At 38.2% G+C, this 21,956-nt stretch overlaps 1 protein-coding gene across 2 annotated transcripts in view; it reads left to right on the top strand.

Moving 5' to 3' along the window:
- The first annotated feature begins 2,419 nt into the window (after positions 1-2,419).
- LOC136676594 (rho guanine nucleotide exchange factor 40-like) overlaps positions 2,420-21,956 on the top strand; it is a 72,709-nt gene continuing 53,172 nt past the window's right edge. For both annotated transcript variants that reach the window (XM_066653697.1, XM_066653696.1), the window contains exons 1-2: positions 2,420-2,553; positions 18,759-18,956. In XM_066653697.1, coding sequence (XP_066509794.1) covers positions 2,551-2,553; positions 18,759-18,956 — 201 coding nt within the window. In that variant the 5' untranslated portion in view covers positions 2,420-2,550. The remainder of the gene's footprint in view (positions 2,554-18,758; positions 18,957-21,956) is intronic.

The following is a 21,956-nucleotide window of genomic DNA, read 5'->3' as shown; positions in this document are numbered from 1 at the left end:
ATTCAGAAAGGTTTGTGTTAATGTCTGTGTGCCAGTTATTCTTTGGTTCTCCTGTTACATTACATATTTCATTAACAGTATCTAGGCAGACCATGGAGCTCAAGAGACAAAAAAGAAACAGAGGCATTTTCCTCTGTGCTACAAAACCTCTCTAATGAGTTCAGACAACATTAAATACATCTAGAGAATAGACCCACACACATAAGCCCAGGGTGGTATAAGCTATATGAGTATATTTGTAGCCTGGTTGCATTTAAAAGATATCATTCAGGAACGAGTATAAGATTTCTAGATTTGGACAAGGTGGATTTGCTCATAGGCCACCTGTTAGTTATATTAATCCTCTATATAAACGTACACTTTCAGACCAAAGAATATGGTGTCTTGAAATACAGATACGTATATCCATATCCAGTGTAAATTAAACACAGCTTGTCAGTTGTGTGGGTGTATGGAAGCAGCAAATAACTTTATTACGTTGGCACATAACATATTGGTTATATTTTGAACTTTGTGTATTAGGATTGATAGGTCTTTTATAAAGTATGCAGTTTTTTTTAAAGAAAATTATGCCTGACAACATGCTTCACTTAGCATGAATAGACTGACTAGTCCTGAAAGATCAGTCTACTCTTTACGCGCTTGGCTTGAGATGTACAAAAAAGTACATGGCCTCTCACTTTTAAATTGTTCTTTAAAGAATAATCCATTGAAAAGTATAGGTATTTTACATTATGTGGAGCATCTTTAAACATTTAAAAAAGATTCTTCACCCTCATGTAACTCATTTACACACTTATGCCAAAAAAAGTGTTTTTGGGCGATGCTGAAGAACCACTGATTAGTTAGAGATTTGACGTTCTGTTCCACGTTAAGGGCATAACTTAAAATATGTAAACATATTTATTTCTTTTCTTCAAAGACACTTGGTCATAATTCCAGAGCTACCCTTAACTAATGTCATCAGACTGAATTTCAGCTTGTTTGTGTGACCAAGCTCTGCCACTGGCAGGGTGTAGGCTGTATTTTTCTGCTATTCTAATCAGCTTTGAGAGTGTGTTGCTGTTGCCTGGCAGTGATCAGGCTTTCAGCCACGTTGCACACAGGAGAAATGGTTGTGTTTGGGTTTACCCACCATGCTTTGCTTTTAGATCTGATGACATTTGAGAGGTGTTTACTGATAGCATCTCTTGGCAAGCTTGAACTATCCTGAACTGTAAATCAATTACTGAATATTCTGTGAGAATGAGAGTGAGAAGTGGAGTTTAGAAAGGGCAAGGGGAATGGAGGGAGTGTAAGGACACTCACAGGGTATTCAAGATGTAATAAGGCTGCCTATGTATTTGATGCTGATTGATGCTAGGATAGAATGCCTAGAATCTTGCCATCTTTTGTTAATATGTTAGTGATTGCTGTAACGTTAACATATCATTTTTTAAGTCAATCTTATATAATAATAAAGCGTTTATTAAGTACCACTGCTCATCTGATCATGGATTCTAAATCAGGTGCTGGTATTCCACTGTAAACTCTCCAGATACTTATTACTATGCATTTTATTTTTTGGAGAATATGGTAAGCCCAGGACAGGTTAACCACACAAACCTGATTTTCTCACTTTCTAACTGGGTCATGTAAAATAAGATAACTACATAGTTACCAGTGTTAGATCAACACTATTAGTGTTAAATTAACACTGTTAGTTAAGTGAATTTACTGTGTATAATGTAATATATTGCAGCATAATATAAGCGTTAAGAATGTGATTACTGTATTTATTGGATGTTTATGAGCATGAGAATGAATGTGCACAGCAGTTAAGGAGATCATGTCCTGCAGATTTTTGTGTTCTGATCAGGTTTGCTAAAGCTGAATGTTTTAACATGTGACTTCTTCAGATTTTTTTTTGTTTTGTGTTAATGGTGCGACATTTATTTTTGCATACCAAGGTGGGGTATGTTTCTGCTACATTTTTTGTGCTTTTCTTGTGTTTGAGATGAGGGTTACTGCATGCAATAGACAATGTGCGAACAAGCCTCCATTACTTGTGAAACATACGGCGTATTCTTATTGATTACATTTTCAGAGAACTTGTGCTTTCACCCATTGTTCTATTTAACTGTATATAATTTTCTCTTTTGAAGACCTATCATTTTTTTCTGAAAGCAGTCTTTAAATCCCCTTTTTTAATCACCTCCCTTCTCATTTACTCTAGGTTCTGGTTGAATTTCTCCCTCTCAGGTTTCTTCTACAGCAATAGCAGGCAGCAGGAGTGTATTTTCCTCCTTTGGGGCAGTCCTAACTGACTGAGTGACTGAGGCAGTAGTCAAAGGGGTGGGGTTAAGAGTGGGCGGTCTCTACCATGTGAGAGTTTACTGCAGTGTGTGTAGTGTGACTGCAGTGTGTCAGTGTGTTGGAGACCTACTGTGAAGAGAGCTACCCATAAACACAGACACACACACACATACACAGAGCAGTCGCGGGAGTACAGATTTATCAGGAAAATGAACCAAGAGAGTGGAGGTTTATCCAGGGCACACTCCTCTCGCCATGGTGAGTTAAAAGTTGGACTGCAGTGTTTGCTGTGATTGGGGGTCATTTGGGGGTTGAACTGAACTGTGCTGAGGTGCTAATGGCTTTACCTTATGGGGGTAAGGGGGGAGGGGTGGGGATAGTGTGTGTGTATGATTGAGTGAGATGGAAAGTGAGAGAGTAAAGGAAAGAAGGAACGGGTGAATGCTGTTATTTTATTAATTATGCCCTTATAACATGAGATTTGTCTGGGGCTGCTTATTAAAGTGGGTGTTTGTGCCTGTGTGTGTGTGTGTGTGTGTGTGTGTGTGGTGTGTGAGAGAAAGAAAGGAGTAAATAATGAATGACTGAGCAGACCATTCGTTCTGTCTGCTCTTGTATTCTTGTGAGTCAGGTAAAGGCAGAAGCATGAGGCTAAACTGGAGACTCAGCACACAGGAGCTCCTCTGAGGGGTGTTGGACTGTGTGTGTGCGTGTATGTGTGTGTGTGTTTGTGTTGTACTGCAGCTGTTCTTTGCCATTCTGCCTCCTCTTTGCTCTTAAGGTACTAGCGTGTGTATGCCGAGAGGTTGGCCTTGAAGTTTGTGTGTGTGTGTGTGTGTGCTACCAGTAGCAGTGATTTGTCTGTGATCCTTGAGAAAAAAAGAGAGAGAGGAGAGGTGTGTGTGTATATATATATATATATATATATATATATATATATATATATATATATATATATATATATATATATAATATATATATATATATATATATATATATATATTACTGTCTATCTATCTTTGTCTTTCTCTCTATTTATATTTTCTTTCACTTTGTCACTTTGTTTTTCATCATTTTACACATCCCTGCAATTCTCTCCTTCTCTTTCTTGCTCTTTCTCTCTCTCTCTCTCTCTCTCTCTCTCTCTCTCTCTCTCTCTCTCTCTTTCTCTCTTTGAAAAACATGTGTGGATTCAATTTAACTTTCTCTGTGTTTGGGCCAATGTTAGTTGACATTGAACTGGGGCCTGGAAAAGAAAGGATGAAGGAGAAATATATGGAGACACTTGCACTGACTGCCTGTGTTCCCTGGTATTAATCCATTCACAAGTGCATGAATCAGGCTGTCCTGTTTGAATAGAAATGAAGGCCTGTGGAGTGCTGCAATCTCTCTCTTACTAGTGTCTGTATATCAGAAAAAGACAAAGTTTATAAAAACAAATGCTTCCATAATGCCTTTAACAATGTTTTATTCAGGCCCATGCTGTCTCACTTGAAGTCAGAGCCTTTAAATTGGGGCCTTCTTTTCTTCTCTGCTTTTTGTGTCGTCGTCACTTAGCACAGTGTCTAGGTGTTGGACTCAACTGATATAAACTTAAAGAGCTTATTAGTGTAAAAATTATTTACTTAATATGAGGTGGCCTCTAGGTTGATTCATAGCTGTATTTGGAGTAGGGCATGGCCGATATATTTTGGCCTGATGATATTAAAGAACCCCTTGAGTGAAATTCAAGTTTTTAACTTTGTTGACACATTCTTCTGGTGTCTTTTTTATGCTAGAGGGTATTTTAAGATGGATTTATCAGTCATGGCCACACTGCAGTGTAGCAATTACCATCTCATACACAGACAGACAGAAGATTTCATACTTACACACAAACCTAATTGACCAATCCTGTCAACTTTCAGAAGAAATCTTTCTAGGTAAGCTCCAACTGCAGGCAGGCAGCCAGGTGGTGCTTGAAGATTGAGGCTGCGACCATCTGCATATTCATATATTTGCACATACTGTAGACTAGTGTATGAAGTGTAAAATTACATCAAACCAGTTTAAGGCATTGCAGGTTTTAGGGGTTAAATCAATGGACAGAGTCTCTGCACAAGACTCATCACTAAAATATCACATAATATCATATAGTTAGTTTTATGTTGTAAGGATCTTATTGCTCTGAAATTATAATCAAGTTATCATATCAGAGCAAGTTTACAGAGATTGATAACATATGGATACGATGCTTAGGACACAAGATTTGCCCTATCCCCAGGAAATTGTTATAGGAATGGGAGTTCAGATCTTGGTTTATTTGATAGGGCAACTGACAGTCCCACAGCCTGTATAGCACTGTTTAAAACTACTGACTATTTACACCTGTTTAAATAGCAGATATCTGTTTAAAGAGTTAGTAGTTTGGGAATGGTGGGCAGGTGTGTGTGTGTGTATTTGTGTCAGTGTGTGTGTGTGTGTGTGTGTCTTTGTCTGTATTTGTGTGTTTACAAGTGTTTACTTAATGAGATTAGAGGCCTCGGTGTGAGTCTGCTCTCAAGGTGGAGGTGATGTGTGATATGTTACTGGTTAACTCATCAGAGAAGAGTGTGTTTACAACCTGCTTATGCTGTTGAAGAGATCACCTGGACACAGATTATTGCAGAGATCAGGGAATAAAAGTCTAATGTATTTTATAATGGCTAAGTGTTCTTATTTAATAGAAATAAAATGTTTGGTGTGTTTGTATCATTACATATGTCAGTGTAGATTTGAGTGTTTAGATATTTACAGCTTATGCTGGGTGAACATGTGCTTGCGAGAGACTTCTGTATGTGTGTAGGAATAACAAATCTAACATAGCCGGTTTTGTGTGTTTCACAATGTGTGTGTGTTTGTGTGCATGTGTGTGTCAGGAGCGTAGTACAGGTCTTTTTGCTGGTTGCTGTTTATTTTGCTGTGTTCGAGAAACGCAGTCTATGCCTCACCTGATCAGACCTGATCTCTCTCTCTCTCTCTCTCTCTCTCTCTCTCTCTCTCAAACTCTATTTTTCTTTGGCTTGAGCCTTCTTTCATAAATTAAGAGCTACCTAATGTCAAATGTTATTAAGGTAATATGGCGTATTAAAGGCAATGTACAAGAATGTAATGAAAAAACATTTTTTTATAAAATTCTGAAGATGTTTTGTCACCATTTGCTAGCTCTCCAGTCTGTTTGTGCCTGAAACTAGTCTAATGTGAAGTCCTAGTGTCAGTAAATGAGTAAAAAAAACAAGTGGCTCAGTCAGGTATGCTAGACTTCCTCTCTCTCTACTCATGGCAGAGAAACGGCAAAGACCTCCAAACATTGACAAGAGATGAGCAAATTGCTTTAATCCTGCTCCATTTAGGTTGAAATCTGAGTTGTGACTGACAAACCACAGAGAACTGTAGTTCCCCACAATCGTAGAAGTTATTTGCCACAGTTTATATATAAGTTAATCGTCATTTCAAAAATGTGGTGTTTAGTGTTGTCTTTTGCCCATGTTTAGTATTGGCATCATTTTGAAATTCTGTCTCTTTTTCACAAGTAAAACAGCAAAGCCACAAATGTTTTAATGAACATCTTTATAATTAAATTAAAGTATAGTGCAGTGGATTTTATGTTTAAATATTGATAATGCTCGAAATATTGAATAAAACATTATTGTAAGATATTTTGTTGTAATTATAATGTAATATCACTCGACTTTATTCTCTCTCTCTCGCTGTCTTTCGCTCTCATATAGACAAGCCCACACACACACACACACACTCACACACACACAGGCAGACACACTTATGCAATTTGATTATTCATACACCAAAGCTAAATTGACCAGACAGGCACAAGGTTAACTAGCTCTACAATATGTAGACCAATTTGGCTTCATCCTCTTTGGGTTTTATGAGATGTGAACTCTGACCCCATGATGCTGGACACAGCCAGAGCGCAGAGTCGCGAACTATCAGGCAGAGAGTGGGGAATGGCTTGAATGGAAGCACAGTGTCAGTGTTTTTACTGTTTGAGAGAGAGATGGGGAGAGGGGGGTGTTGATGAAAAGGCATGAAGGTTAATTCTTGCACAAAAAGCAGTAAATCATTGCTTTGAGCAAAGAACCTGCACACATTCACTGTGACAGCCGTGACCTATCGCTAAAACTTAAGACATGTGGAGTTTAGCATAGAGAGTGTAAAAGGATGGGAAAGGGACATGCCTGAGTGCATGAAATGTGGCTCTAAGAACACAATGAATAGTGACTGATTTCTGCCTATTCTTCAAATAATTTGGCAAACATTTTTGATTAACGCACTTTCATATGTTTTTGAATGTCCTATTTTCCATTTGTTTAAACTCAGCTCTTCCACTTTTGTAAAACATTTGTTGTGTTTTAAAACATTTTTATTATTCACTCACACTGTTTGAAAACACCAAAGACCTTATATGTACAATATTTAAGATGGCCATACCTAATATAAAAGATTTTGGAACCTATTACATACTTTGGCTGAAGTTGTAGCTTGTTTTATAGCACCTATTCTTTTTGTACTCATAAGTCCTGTATACAGGAAGCAGCCCAGTGTCTGTGAATGGTCTGTTAAAAAAGAATAACCACAGGCACGTCCCTCTGTTTTCTCTTAAATTCTGTTCTGCACACACTTTAAATATAATTTAGTGAGAATTTGAAAAGCTGGTAAAATATCTGTTTCTGTGAACAGGAACCAGTGATTAAGAATGCCTGTGATAGCAGGTAGCAGAAGTCTTGTACAGGGTGACTAACATATTTGTGGGATGTCACCTTCTCATATTACAAACTGCAAACTGGAAATGACCAATTCTAAGAAAAAGTGGTACAGTGCTTCAAAAGAATAACCACGTGGAAAATTACTGTAAATTGCAGTTACTACAATGATTCAAAGGTGCAATAAAAATGATTCACGACCTGGTCACCTTACATTCAACTTGATGTTTTAACAGTACCAGCAAGTATTGTAGTTAGCATATAGCATCATTGTCATACAGCAATAATGATTTGAAGTTGATAGGATATTGATGGAAAAACAGTTTCTAACTCTCATTCCTGTCTGTTGCTGAGTGCTTTAAGAACATTTAAAAATGTATAATAATTTCCATTTTGGGAATATATGTCAGGTTAACTGTTAGAAATAATAACTCTTCAAACGGGTATAAATATAATCTACAATCATAAAATATTTGAATGTAATACTGAATCTCAGCAGTACCACCCAGAACTAAGATTAGGCTTAAACGGCAGCCTTGTATATCAAGTGAAATGTCTTTACATTTCTGAGACCATCGTGGTTTTGTATTCAAATTCTGTTTATTTACATGAGCAGGACCTCTGCATACCCAGCCACACAAGCCCATAACATGGAACCCCCATAAGCTCCTCTCATTTGACCTTACGTTGTGACATCCTGCTGAGTTCAGCCCCAGACAGCGCCACTATCCAGTCCAGCATTCAGCCAATAGACATGCGCCTTACAATAGAGTAGACCGGGACTCTATCCATCACTGGCACTCGGCCAAAAGTCAACTTTTTTGTCTGGCTCCCACTCAGGCTCTGAATAGGCTTTGATGTGAATGGACAGGCTCTGATGTTATTTAGCGTTCAAGGGATTAACCTTAAAGAGCAGGGCACTCTGAGGATTCTGACTTGTGTATTATGCTCCAATGAGTTTGGACAGAACCCTCTGCAGGTTTGGATTTCAGAGAGAGACTGATTAAAATTAGCCTGGATTATTTTGAGGAGACACTTGAAGCTGTTGGGGCGTGTGGAGAGTCCTGGAAGTCTTCTGTGTGTGCGGCCATAGAGGTTCCAATCCCAGTTTAATTCTAAATGGCGTCTCAATTTTCTACTTCATAGTGTTCAGTTGCATAACCATGAAAACCAGACCATGCCCAGTGATTCATTTTTGTAATTATAGCTTCTGAAAGATTAAAATGATGAGTGATTTTGGAGAAAGTGAGCTGCAATGGTTCCTTGTTTTTGTCCATTAATAAAATAGTATAATATCATCCGGTTTGGACCACTTTAGGCTATTTGTGATCAGCAAAATGCAGAGAAAGCTATCTGAATTTGCAACTTAAGTGATTTATTTATCGATCTTAGTGAAATAGCGAGTCTGTAAGATATTCTATGAATCATGAATTAATCATAACATACAAAATTCTTGTTTTGCCTTAAGATTAAAGACTTTAGTCCATTAAGTCTGTAATGACTCTTACCCAATTACAAACAGATGATTAAGGAAAAAAAATATGAGAGTTGTGCTAAGTTTGATATAAATTGGTAAATATCATAAACATTGGCAAAAAATAGTGACTGAGTAAGGGTTCACCACAGAAATGCAAATGGTCTGGGGTCTTTGCTAAGCACAAAAACAAGCTTTATACACAACGGAGTGTTGCCCAACTACACTGCAGGAGGGGATTGAAGAGCTACTGCATTTTTATAGTGTAATATGGCGTCACTACAGAAAGGCTGAATGGGATTAACAGCATTTTTTGTCCTGATTGTGAGTGCTGCGCTCACTGCATATTTTGTGCCTCACTGGTATAAATGTTATCGGGAAAAACACTTGTAGCATAAGAAGAACTGGTTTTCTGTGAAAACTATGTGAAGAAAGAATACAGATGAGGTCGGAGAGAGATTTGATCTATCTAGTTCAAATCCGAGCAAAGACTTACTATTATTCTCCTGGCCCTCCAGTAATTAAAGCCTGGCTCACACTACGGGATAAGTCCTCCTGACTACGATTTAATCCTCCTGACAATTGCAAGAGGTCCCTGATTTTAGGGTAACCATAAACAATCGTCTTTCCAGATTATCCTGTAGTGTGGGGAGTCTATAATCCAGATCTTCTCCTAGAGCAGTTGGGGCCGCCCTAAGAATCCTGTAGTGTTGGGTGGACGCAGATTCTCTTATCATCATGCCTGAAAGATGATAAACCAATGAGAGTCAAGCGGGGATTATTTCACCGCCAACCACCGTGTTTGTTTACATCACGGCTGTGTCTGAAACTAGCAAAGTGCTGTAACTGAGGCAGTATTCCTAGGGAGGAAGGTGCAGAATCATGTCAGTATTTAAAACTGGTTAAAATGCCACCTGTTTTTGCTCCAGAGTAATTATTCTGGAGAGGGAACCTTAGTGTAGAAATATTGAATACTCTGTGACTCTGTTTCAAACACCTTCATTTCAAAACACTGCCTTGTGAGGCAACAAAAGCGCAAGGTACCTGCTGTCTGTTTCAGACACAGCTGAATATGTGAGAAACTCCCGCCTACTCTCGGGATGTAATATTGAAACTCCCGCAATGTTTTGAGAAAAATCTGTGAAAAATGTCTTTGTGTTGGGTGGTTAGGATTTTTAAAATACTGTTGTGTGAACCAGGCTTATAGTTTTTTTTTTAAACTGATTTTTCTTTTCTTAAAAATTAACATTCATAACTTATATGAATATATGATTTGTTTGTTCTTACTGTGCTCTTTGATGAGCCCTCATTGATATGGTGTTTTTTATGCTCATTCATTTTCCAACTAACTTACACCAGGAATGTGACAAGAGCGTTTCCCAACAACAGCAATACTTCTTCTTCTTCTTCATGTGCCTTTTTTGAGGCTAAATGGTTATCTTTGATTTATGTAACGTGTGAACTGTCTGCAAGCATTGAGTTATGAGACTGAACAGGTTCTGAAGCATTTTCTTTCTTGAGATTTCCTGACACCAGTCACCGGCATAATTTTATGCAACATATTTCCCTTCATTCAGGTACACTAATTGTGTGCATTATAAGAGCATTTGTCCCGCAGTTTTGGTAGAGCTATGTTTTTCCACTGAGATCTTGTGATTTTTATGGGTTTCTGTATAAAAAACAAGGATCATTTAGTTGACATAAACATTTCCAGGCTTGATTTATGTATTAGATATATCCATCTATGATTATTGATTGCCATGTACACATTATTTAAAGGCACAGCTGAAACAGACCTTTTAACATCAGTGCAAAACATTCATAGGGTTAAGAGCCACATATATGTAAATGTGTTGGTGTTGATGAGACCTCAAAAACAGTTGTATTATAAAATGGTTTCACGTCGACTGGATGAAGCGTTAGCTGAATTATACGTTTGGAAATTTTAATTTTGTTTACATACTACACTGGTATCTCAAAGTAAGGGAAGTATGGTCTCTACACACATGGAATTAACATATGACCTGGATAAGCCAATCATAAGTGGCTAGCATTAAGTACAGATGCAAAAAGGGTACAGTGAATCTGGGGGGCACGTTGTAATCCGATTACTTAAACCACACACATGGCCACATTATTGTAGTGTGAACACCACAATGTCTCAATGCATCTTTGACAGGGTGTGTGTGTGTGTGTGTGTGTGTGTGTGTTTGTGTGTGTGTGTGTGTTAATGGGTAGGCCAGCGCGTCTTGTGCTCTGACGTCTAGACTGAAATATGCCTCTTCTTATTTGTTTCTCTCACAATCTAAAAATAAATTTTGTTTCAACCTTCAACCTGTTTTGTGAAATTTAGGTTATATCCTGCCCGCGGAAGCCGCTCCTCCACTATGCCTCTCCTCTAGAGGAAATTATGTGTGAAATCCGATCGCAAGCATTCACAGAAGACACAGCTAAATGCTAGGTGTGAACAGCTATGTGTTTTGGCATTTATCTGTGGTATCAGGAACCTAAAGAAGGATAAATCAAGCTTTTATGTCATTTCCATTCTAATAAATAAGGTGCCAGTATAAGCAGAAATATGTGTAGAGCACTCCTCCATATTCATCTAGTTACTTCTCTCACTGGGAATTAATGTTCTCGGAAACATGGCTAACTATATATATTTTTGCCCATTAATCCATTTTCAGATGATAAACATTTCCTGAAAACGTTGTGTTTTTAGCCCAGATACTATAATTGAGACGGTATGGTCCTCTAGGTATAGTTACTGCCCTGGTGAGAGGAAGGGCACATGTGTGCAAGCGAGGGTGGGAAGTTGGAACATTCGATGTAGAAACAGATGATTCAAGGACATTTCACTCTTACAGGATGAAGTCCAAATCTGTGGATACCAGTGCAGGACCTTGTTCACTTTAGGAGCTGTCAGGGTGTGGATGTTGTATGTAGGGTTGTGTTTAATTTATATTACTGTTTTTAAACCATCTAGGTTAACTTTATGTTGACCACCGTTGGCTGCAAGGTTTCATCTTCAACCCTCATCTGAAAAGGGTTCAGACAGTTGTTACAACTGGAAATATTCTCTCACTTTTTAAAAGATTAGAATGATCTCCCAGTCTTCTTTTCTCTTTCTGATGGGCTGCTGACTTGTTCCGTCACTTGTGTTGGGTTGAAAGGTTTGGTCTCTAGGGATCTACCCCCACATCTTGTTTGTGTGTGAGGTTGCTCTGCATTAACGTCTTCACCTGCAGGTATTTTAGGATAATCCCAGGAACATCTTCTCTGACAAACTGTATGCAACTGATCCCAGAAATAGTTTTGTAAACTTTAATCATGCCTTACTTAATGGTAAGATTTTTATTTTTAAGATGTATCGTTTACCCTTAGTAACTTAACATAGCTATCTGATTAGATGAGCACTGATTTGCTAGTCAGTGCATCAATTAATCATTCATGCTATTTTACTGCCTTTTCTCCATAATCACCACAAGCCATTAGTCAAGAGTGGCTGTTAGTCTTTTAAGCTAAGTGTTCATCCCTCTCTTTGCTTTGTGAAGACTGTTGGGGGGTTAACACACTTAGAAGAGTCACAGCACCCTTGGGAGCAGATGATGTGATTGATTATTCATTGCCGGATGGTGGTCTGTAGAGACAGGGTTAGTTAAGTAATCTAATATGATGCTGCAGTAGGCCAGTCTGCTAGGAAGTAAAAGGCCAGATGCTTGATTACAAATAGCTTACACTACTGTGATCTCTGCAGTTATTGTGGGTAGTTCCTGTGATGGATCTGGGCCACAAACTCTGGACTCTGGAGAAATCAGCTTTTAACCGCACTGAATGTTTACAGCTGCCCAGCTAAGACAACCACTCACTCCTGTTTGTTGTGGAACAGTTTTTGCTGAGTTTAGCAATTGCTGAAAAATTATTTCATACGCATATGTATATGCATTGCTTATGTGAACTGTCTAACAGATGGTACTTTAAATCTACTCTGAGAAGTGTTAACATCAGAAAACCAACTGAGGTATAATTTCCGATTTTCACATTAGGGAATGTGTTTTTATGGTAGGCTTAGCTCCAGAACCCTATAGAAGGATAGCAGTCTAAGTCCAAACCATACAGATTCAAAGCAAGCTGCCTGTGTGGCCATTCAGATCTGGAGAATATTAAACAGCCGCTGTAAACCATCACTAAATCCTTCTTCATTGTGCTCTGCTCTATTGCTGCAGTCTTTTAGAAAGAGCGGGATTAGCTTTGTGATATATTCAGCACACCTTATTTAGGTAGGGAGAAAAAAGGGAGAAATATTGGGAAAGTACGTAACAGAAAATTATAGACTTTCAAGCCAGGAGCAGCTTGTATATTTTACTTTCTTACAAATGTGTTTGTTTTCACAGAATTCGGGAAGAAAAAAATGTGAATTGATCCCATTTGTTTCCTGGGTAATTATCTAAAAGGCCCCATTAGCCTGAATATATCTGACAAGTGCTTTTTCAGCATTAGAAAATAAGAGTTTTAGTATGTGTGACCCCTCAGAGAAATATACTTTCTCAGTTTCTCAAGGGCTCAAGGGTTCTCACGTGTTTATGTGTGTACATTTGGTTGAGCTGTTGTGCTTGATAGTGTGTTATGAGATTTTATGAGTACTGTGAGAACTGATTGTTGAGAATAGGTTTTATTTTCTTTTTTGTGCATGGTTCCTAACCTGCCCTTAGCAGGAATCTGCTAAAACACATTGCTTGGCAGAAAAATAACTGATTATTTTGATTTCAAATAAAGTAAATTATATATTTATCCTCAACCTCCATGCAAAGTCAAATTTTAATATAATAATTTTGCCGTTTTTATAAGCCCATGTGTATAATACCTCTACATTCTCTTATGTAGTTAATTTTGTGAAAGTTGGGTTTGGGATTGAATTTTACGTTTTTTTTATTGTCATGATGTGGTTGTACTGAAATTATTGGTGGGTTATTTTGAGTTTAAATATTGGTGGTGTTGTACCAAAGTTGCCAAATATTGCCCCTTTATTAGGATTGTTTTTGCCAGTTCTGCTATGCTAAGTTTTTACAAGAATTAGTCAATATCAATAATATTACCCAGGGCTCACTGAAAGCATTATATCTCTCAATTGACCTGGGTTTTTTTTTGAGGAAGTCCCTTAGGAGCTAGAGAAAGCTGCAGGTGTCAGTGGCATCTGGACATCTTTGCTTGCCCTTTTGCCATCATGCCCTGAAATGTATCAAGCTGATTTATAGATGACAGAAGATGATCTAGTATTATTGGCCAGTAGATGTTTAGTCAGAACCTACGATCTCCACTTCAATAAGGACTAAATGTATGTTGTTTACAAATGAAAGTAATTAGGATCAGGTAGATATTTTTGTAAGTAAGCAGTTTGTTGATAGTGAACCCATATGAGATTAAACAGGTTCAAGACTCTAATGCTCCAACACTAATAGGCTCAATTCATCAATGGCACACCAAACGAGAATGTTTGTAGGAGGGATGGGGGAGGGAACGGAAACTGAATAAGTGTCTGAGTGATGGTCTAAGATAGTGATCAGTGAAGTTTATGGAAAAGGTAGTTGCATTACAAGACATTTAGAGCTAATGAAAATGTGCTGAAATGAAAGAGAGAGAGTAAAGGAGAGTTTGTAGTGCTTGTTGACAACTGATGTGGACTGTGCCCACTTGCTTTTGTGTCTACATTTTAATAACAGTCAATAATCAGAGTCTCAGGCCAATTGGAATTGTGAAGGTTATAAATGGTACTTAAACCTTCCATTTTCAAGATATGTTAGTTTCTGTCCACTATGAGATGACAGTTGTGCACTGTGAAGCTGTCAAATAGCTGTTTCGAAAAAAAAGATAACCTGAAGATTATTTACAAATCAAACAAACAAACAGAAGAGTGAACTGTCCACGTCACATTCCAGACCTCAGCCACTGAATGTATTTGGGATTACATGGATGAGGAGTTACAGAAAATACTGCCACTCCTAATTGAGAACTTTGTAGGTGAAGAAAATGGTCCCTGCATATTTCTTTAAAAAAAACTGAAAGCAAGTCTTCTGATGAGAATGAAAGCAGTTATTAAGGCAAAGACTATGGAGGCTTCCATGTAATTTTGAGGTCTAGTTTCTGTTAAATACATATTTTCTACTTTTTTCCAGAAGCTGACACGTACTGTGCCCTAGAGAAACATTGTAGCTTTTCCCAAATTTTGTTTTAGTTTGGACTTTTCATTATTTATTTTTTTTCAGCATTCAGATTTTTAGGCTTTTAACAGTTATTATCTTCAAGAAGAAACAAAACACCTAATAGCTTATCTAAAGTAGTCTAGAGTTGTCTGTGAGTACTTCATCCACTCTTACTACTCATCAGATTCATCCACTCTGAAAGGAGAGTTCATCACAATGCACATTTTACAAGTAGTTTTCCACAGAGCAGATACATATCTCAACAAATAAGGCAAACCCCCTCAAATCCCCAAAACGTATGCACTTTCCCTTTAGTGGCATATTCAATAATTAATTAATTTATTATGTGTAACCTCTTGATTATGGTTAGGGTCTCAATGGGTCCAGAGCCTCCCCAGAATCACTGGGCACAAGGTCAGAACAAAACCCGGACAGGTGGTTAGTCCTTGGCAGGGCATCACAAATTCACAAAGTCAAACTCACACCTATAGTATGTTTTACACAGCTCTTTGACCTATCAATATGTGTTTGTGCAGACACAGGGAGCATACACCAAGAGAACACACAGCGACACTACTTGTTGTGCCACAACGCTGCCAACATATTTCAAATAGAAATTAAACAAGCAAGTAGTTGTCTCTGACATTTTCACTTTTCAGTAAGAAGTGTAGCTGTATATCTACATGTTTATGTATTCACATATGACATATCTACATATTATGTATTTTTCATTTGTTGCATGTGATATCATTTAACATCATTCTGTTTTTGTATGTACATATGACCCAACTACAGAAAGGCGAGTAGCAGAGCCAGTCTTGTAAAACAGCCTGGGATCTGATCTTTGTGTCTGTGTCTCTTTGTTTATATGTGCTCTTTTGTGTTTAATGTTACATAGCTCTGCCATCTGAAATAATAAGTCTCACACAGGCACACACATATACACACCAAGGGCAATCCATTTGGAAGCTGTGATCAGCCGTGCTTAAACGACTTCCTCCCATTAATCTAGTGTAAACCTCTAATTTGGACACTTCAGGAGAAGCAAAAACACTCTCATGTTTTTCTTCCTCCAAACATTAACTTGTCAGTTTTCTCAGCCGGTGTTAATTGTTAACTTGTTTTTGCCAATCAATACCATATGTCTACGCATTATTCTGTTTTTGTGTGTGTGTGTGTGTGTGTGTGTGTGTGTGTGTGTGTGTGTGTGTGTGAGAAATATGCATTGATAGACATGGTTGTTCCTTGTTTCTGAACAATATTTACTTTGGCAAATCTTTCCTGTATCTTCTTCACTCTGACATTGAAAAACTAGCATTAATTCATACAGCACCCGTGTCAGTCTTTCTCACTTTGTAGCTGTGTCATGTTGATGTTTTTCCATTTTGTGAATACTTCCATTCCCAGCTGTATCTGTTCACACAAGCCTTGTATGACACCCTCCTTTTACCATCAGAGGGTACAGTCCGCTTCCCCCCATAAAGCAAGCATGATAACACGGCACTAAGTACATGCCTCAGGGCTGCTGGGGTATTTTCAGTCATTTCAGAATGACACTAATTATATAATCCACAAGGAAGCAGGTTGATGAATGAGGGGCCAGATCTACCTTTGGAGCAGATATTTTGAGGTAAATGGCTATGCTGTTAGATAGTAAGACTAGGGTCAAGAACAGTTGGATGCTTTTGCAAATGTTGGGCAACCACTGTGAAGTTATACATTTTGTTGAATAATTAAGTGAAATTACATACATATCCTTTACAGACAAATGATTGAGATGCTGTAATGATTTAAAGGCAACATCTAAAATTGTAGGAAACTGCAGGTTTCTCTGTTTTTTTTTTTTAGTTTGTTTACATTTGCTGAAACAGGTAAAATCATTCAGTATTACCCACCTATGGAGCAATATCTTCATTATGTTGTCAACGTTTTGGACTGTTTTTCAGCTGTGAGCAGAGTGAAGAGCTAGCAAATTGTGAGGAAACATCTTCTGAATTTTATACAACTGTTTTTGATCGCAATCCTAAACGTTGCCTTTACATGCGGTAAAGCTCTAAAGAAAAATACTGCCTAGTGTTCCTTTACGTTATGATTTTGGAAAAAAATAGTGTTTGACATTTTTGGGGGTAAATGGAAATGAGCAATAGTGATGTCTAGCAGAATAGAAGCAATTTTATGAACCATTACAAAGATGAAGGCAGTAGTTTCTGGGGCCTTTTACTTTATTAATGGCCAGTGATGACTGATATTTTAGTAGATTTTGCTCTTTACCTCTCTGGGGACTAAATAGTCAAGTTCCAACAAGGGCTCCTGCAATTTTCTCAGCTCCAGTACAGCTCTCAGCACATAAAGGGAGCTGCTGCACATTTCCAGCACTCCACTGTAGTTCTGCTTTTTGTGTATATACATTTGTATTTGTACATGTATTTGTCTGTTTTTACTGATGTGCTCTTTGCATGGTTGTTTAGCCATTGTTTTGTTTCTCACTGATGCAGTTATCAGGGATGTCCTACATTTAATGTAATTAACCTGTAGTTTCCAGGGGCACGGTGGCGCCGCAGGTAGTGTTGCAGTCACACAACTCCAGGGACCTGGAGGTTGTGGGTTTGATTCCTGCTCCAGGTGACTGTCTGTGAGGAGTTGGTGTGTTCTCCCCGTGTTCGCTTGGGTTTCCTCCGGGTGCTCCGGTTTCTTCCCACAGTCCAAAAACACACGTTGGTAGGTGGATTGTCTGTGTTGCCCTGTGAAGGATTGGTGCCCCCTCCAGGTTGTATTGGCCGGCTTGTGCCCAATGATTCCAGGTAGGCTCTGGACCCACCACGACCCTGAACTGGATAAGCGGTTACAGATAATGAATGAACCTGTAGTTCCCAGCTGTATTAAACCTTGTCAAATTCAATCCTTTGTTAATACTGTGTTGCACATTTTATGAATCGAAGCCTTTGATGATTTAAACTAATATGATCCACAGCTAATAGCAGTGGGATGCAATAACCAGCATTTTTTAAAGATTCAGTGGGTTTACTTAGAATGAAATTTTCAATTCTCTTTTAATTCTCTGATTCTATTAGATTCAGTTCTCTTTGAAGAATAATATGAGTTTTTTGCTGATACTCAAAAGTAAGTTTTGGAACAGTACAGGCTGCACAAAAACATTATTCGGTTCATTCCTAGACTGGAGGCCTTGTGTGTTGTACATGTGTATCTGTTTATAGGAATGGATGGTCTGTTTGTACAGATGTGTGCTCTTGCAAGGCTGCTTATCGTAGTGTTTTTGTTGCCCCCAGGGCTGTCTTGATTTATCTCTTCCTCGCTGATTCTGTTCAGTGATGTGCAGAATTGCCTACGAATGGTTAACCCTGTCTTACCTAATGTGATACATTTTGACTTTGGTGATTATTAAATTTAGAGCCGTGTCTATATTCAACTGAATAATGTGTGTATAAGCATGTGTAATTGGAACTTCAGATATGCTGCAGTGTTTCTGTATATAAAGAATGCAACTTTTTGCATTTGGTGTTGGCTGAATTGTAACAGGCCACCTGTAAGTCACAAATGGTAAGAGACACTAAATTGTTAATATTGGTTTTTGATTTTCAAGCCTCTTAAATGCTTTTCCAGTGACAAGTTATAGAAGATTTTATAACTGGAGGACAGGAAGCTGTGCTAATTTACTACCTCGGTCCCTCAGTGGATTTGTTTATGACCGTACAAGTGGCTCTTGTGAGTGTTCAGACTATATGGACTGCTAACACATCTTATAACAGCAAGGCGATCCTTCACTGACATTGTGGACACAGCAGGAAGTGCTAGGACAAGCATTTTGCAAAGGACCAGGTTGTGTCCAGTGTGTGTTCCAGCTCTGCACCCAGTGGTTCCGTGTAGGTTCCAAACCTGCACTGACTGATCAGATGAATGAATGAATGAATGAATGAATGAATCGTCAGATCATGCTTTTCATACAATGATTTAGAAGAACCCATCAAAAAAATTACATAGCTACACTTTGCTTCGACACTGAATAGTGTTTTTTTTTTTTGTCTGTAGGACTCTAAATCTCTGGACAGCTGCATCCAGAACACGCTTGCAGCACTCTATCCACCGTTTGAGGCCACAGGAGCCACTGTGCTCTGTCAGGTCCTAGATGTGGTGGAGTCACTGTACAGTGGAGACGGACTGCGCTACCTCATCGACTTCCTAGTGCCCGCCAAGCATCTCCTGCAAAGTCTTCAACAGGACGCATGTGTGAGTGACTATCTGAATATACCTTTCATCTTTTATCTTCTGTGTTTTTTTGCCACCTCTTTCATTTGTTTGGACCTAGCTCTCTGCACCATGTGAATGACGCATTCTGGTTCCTGTGAATTACTTTATGGTTACTCATTGCCTTGTTGCTTTTTCCCCCTTTTGTTTTGTATAGCTTGTTTTTTTTTCAGTCATGGTAAAGCTATGCTATCACTCTCTTTCTAGTCATGTACTGTCATGCCTGAGATGTGGTGTCATGATGGGTTTGGTGAGCCATCCACTCTCCATCCACAGTGTTAGTCATCATGTGGGTGCAGTCAGGATGCCCACACACACCCACACATCCACACACACACACACACCTCAGACAAAAGACTCAGGGAGCCACCAGACTCAATTGTTTTTGTTAATGCTTCTTGTTTTGGTTATTTGAGAAGCAGCCCCAGAAGCCCTATCAGTGGTTCAAAGCTGAGGGGTTTTTCCCAGCCAGAATACTCTATCACTTTCTCTCTCTCTCTCTCTCTCTCTCTGACTCTCTCTCTCTTGCTCTCACTCGCTCTCACTCTCTCTCTGAAGCATGAACACATGCTTCAGGCTTGATTTCATTTACTGTTCCCCCTATTTTGGCTGGCAGTGAGGCTGTAAACTATATATACCACCCACTTGACCTAGAGACTTTACTTAGCAACTGTTTTGAGCACAGGCATATTTTGTGTCTGAGGTTAAGGTGGCTGATATGAAAATAACCTGTCATTATTATGATAAATGATAATTAAAGAGCCAAGGATCATAATATTTACAACACAATTCTGGTCATTTAATATATATTTATGCTAACCAGTGAAGCTACCCATTTCTTTGTTATATATAAAGTTGATGAGAGTAAAATTATTGTAAGTATATACAAAAAACTCTTTTTGCTGAGATAATCCCAGGCACTAATGTAAACCTAAGATAGTAGCAGTGATGAAACTATTAAAGATAAATGCTTTAGGCATCAGCTTCTCATCACTACTGTTGTGAACGGTCAATCAGTTTCTATAGAATTCAGAAGAATTTTCTCTGATGAATCACGATTATATCTTAACTAGTTATATATATACTTTCATAGAAAAAATTGTATATAATGTGTAGGCAGTATGTAGCTGTGTGAAACAACACAAGAGTAGTGTTCTGAAGGAAGGAAACCTTTCTAAGCTCATTTGAGTGCTTCTGTCAACTCACATATACACACCCAAATACACACACACACCCACACACACAGCAAAGACTGCAGCACCCTGTCACCTCAACCCCACCTCTCATCAGTGAGCAAGCAATCAGTCCACATGCACTCTGTATTAGGGAAAGGGAAGAAGAGAGATGAAGGGTTGTTCTACCCTCGTCATTATCTGTGTTGCTTTGAACAAAGTCTGTGCAGGTCTTGCAGAAAAAAGGCACAGCTATTAATAGGCATTTATGGGTTAAAAGCTTTGCTTTGTGAATTAGAACTCTAAAAGAATGCACAAAGGAATGCAGATAATGAAAGGACTGTAGTGAACTCATATCCCTCCTGATACTTCATTATTATTTTCCAGCTGACACGTTTAATATTTCATATGTGGAGTATATTGATAAAGTATTATTAACTATTAACATATTTTACATTAATACATTTTAAACAATATATTTATTATATAATTATTTTTAAACATATTTCCTGGAAGATGTAGCAGTGTCCAGACCATCGTGGTTTAGATATTAGTGCTGAGTTGTTAATTATTTTTACTTATACACAGTAATAATGAAGACATTACTAGAAACTACACACCAAAAGATATTTTACATGTAGTATTTAGTATTGCAATAATTTTATGGACATAACTATAACAGGCTACAAGTTAGCTTGATTTTATTTTAGTATTTGGTCAAGTTTATGTGCCTTTGTCACGCCCTTGTTCTGTCTTGTCTGTTGTCCCCTCCATGTGCACACTTAGCACATGGATCTGTATGTTATTGTTCAAGTCTCCGCCCTAGTCCCGCCTTTGTTCCTCCTCATCCTCATTTGTTACCCTGCTCTCTCATTAGCTGTCCCAGGTGTTTCTTGTCTGTGGTGTGCATTTAAGTTCCCTTGTCTCTGTGTGTGTGTTTGTTGGACATTCCATGTTTGTATGTCTGTCTTGTTGGTTCTTGGAATTGGTCCATGTTTGCATGTCTGTCTTGTCTGTTCCTTGATTTGGTTATTCTCCCTGTGTATCTGTCTGGTCTGTCTGTTCTTCCATGTGCTTTGAGTTCTCATTAGGTTTGTCTGTTTTAGATTTCTGTCTAGGTTTGTTTTAGTTCTCCTTGTCCAGGTATTTAGTTAGCTCTCCATGTCTAGGTCTCTGTTTAGTTCTCTGTATAGCTCTCTGTCCAGTTTTAGTCTGTTTAACTCTCTCAGTCTGTCTATTAAGTATGTCTCCCAGTCTAGGTCTTTCTTTGTTTAAGTATTCTGTCTAGTTATCTTAATCTGTCTCTGTATTGTTATCTTGTGTTGTAAATAAAGTTAGTCATTGTGTTTTAGCAAGTATGTCCACCTCCGTCAGTCCGAGCGTTCCTGACAGCATTGAGATTTGATCTGTGTCTGTGAATATTATTTATATTATAAAATATTTATTGATGTTTTTCAGCTTTGTCATAGTGTATGTCATTGTAGACGCTTCTGATATTTCCTCAACAACAACTGACTAGTGCTTTTTAGTTTGTCTGCCAGCAGATTTTTGGTTTTATATTATTCAAAATAATGATAATAGTTTTTTTTTTAGTACTACAGTATGTACAAACTAATGGAGGCACCCTTGCATTTAAGAGTTACCCTGGACTTGAAGGCCTGGACTATAGAAAGATGTAGCAGAAATGAGGCTTTAAGTATATTTTAAATGCGTTGGATTGTCCTGAGGACACTATCAGTACAGCAGTGCTTTGATTTCAATTTATGAAACATCTATGTCATCAAAGCCACCAGCTTTACTTTTAATTATG

Source organism: Hoplias malabaricus, chromosome X2 (genome assembly GCF_029633855.1).
Source record: "Hoplias malabaricus isolate fHopMal1 chromosome X2, fHopMal1.hap1, whole genome shotgun sequence".
NCBI lineage: Eukaryota > Metazoa > Chordata > Actinopteri > Characiformes > Erythrinidae > Hoplias > Hoplias malabaricus.
This window is presented reverse-complemented; position numbering and strand designations above follow the sequence as displayed.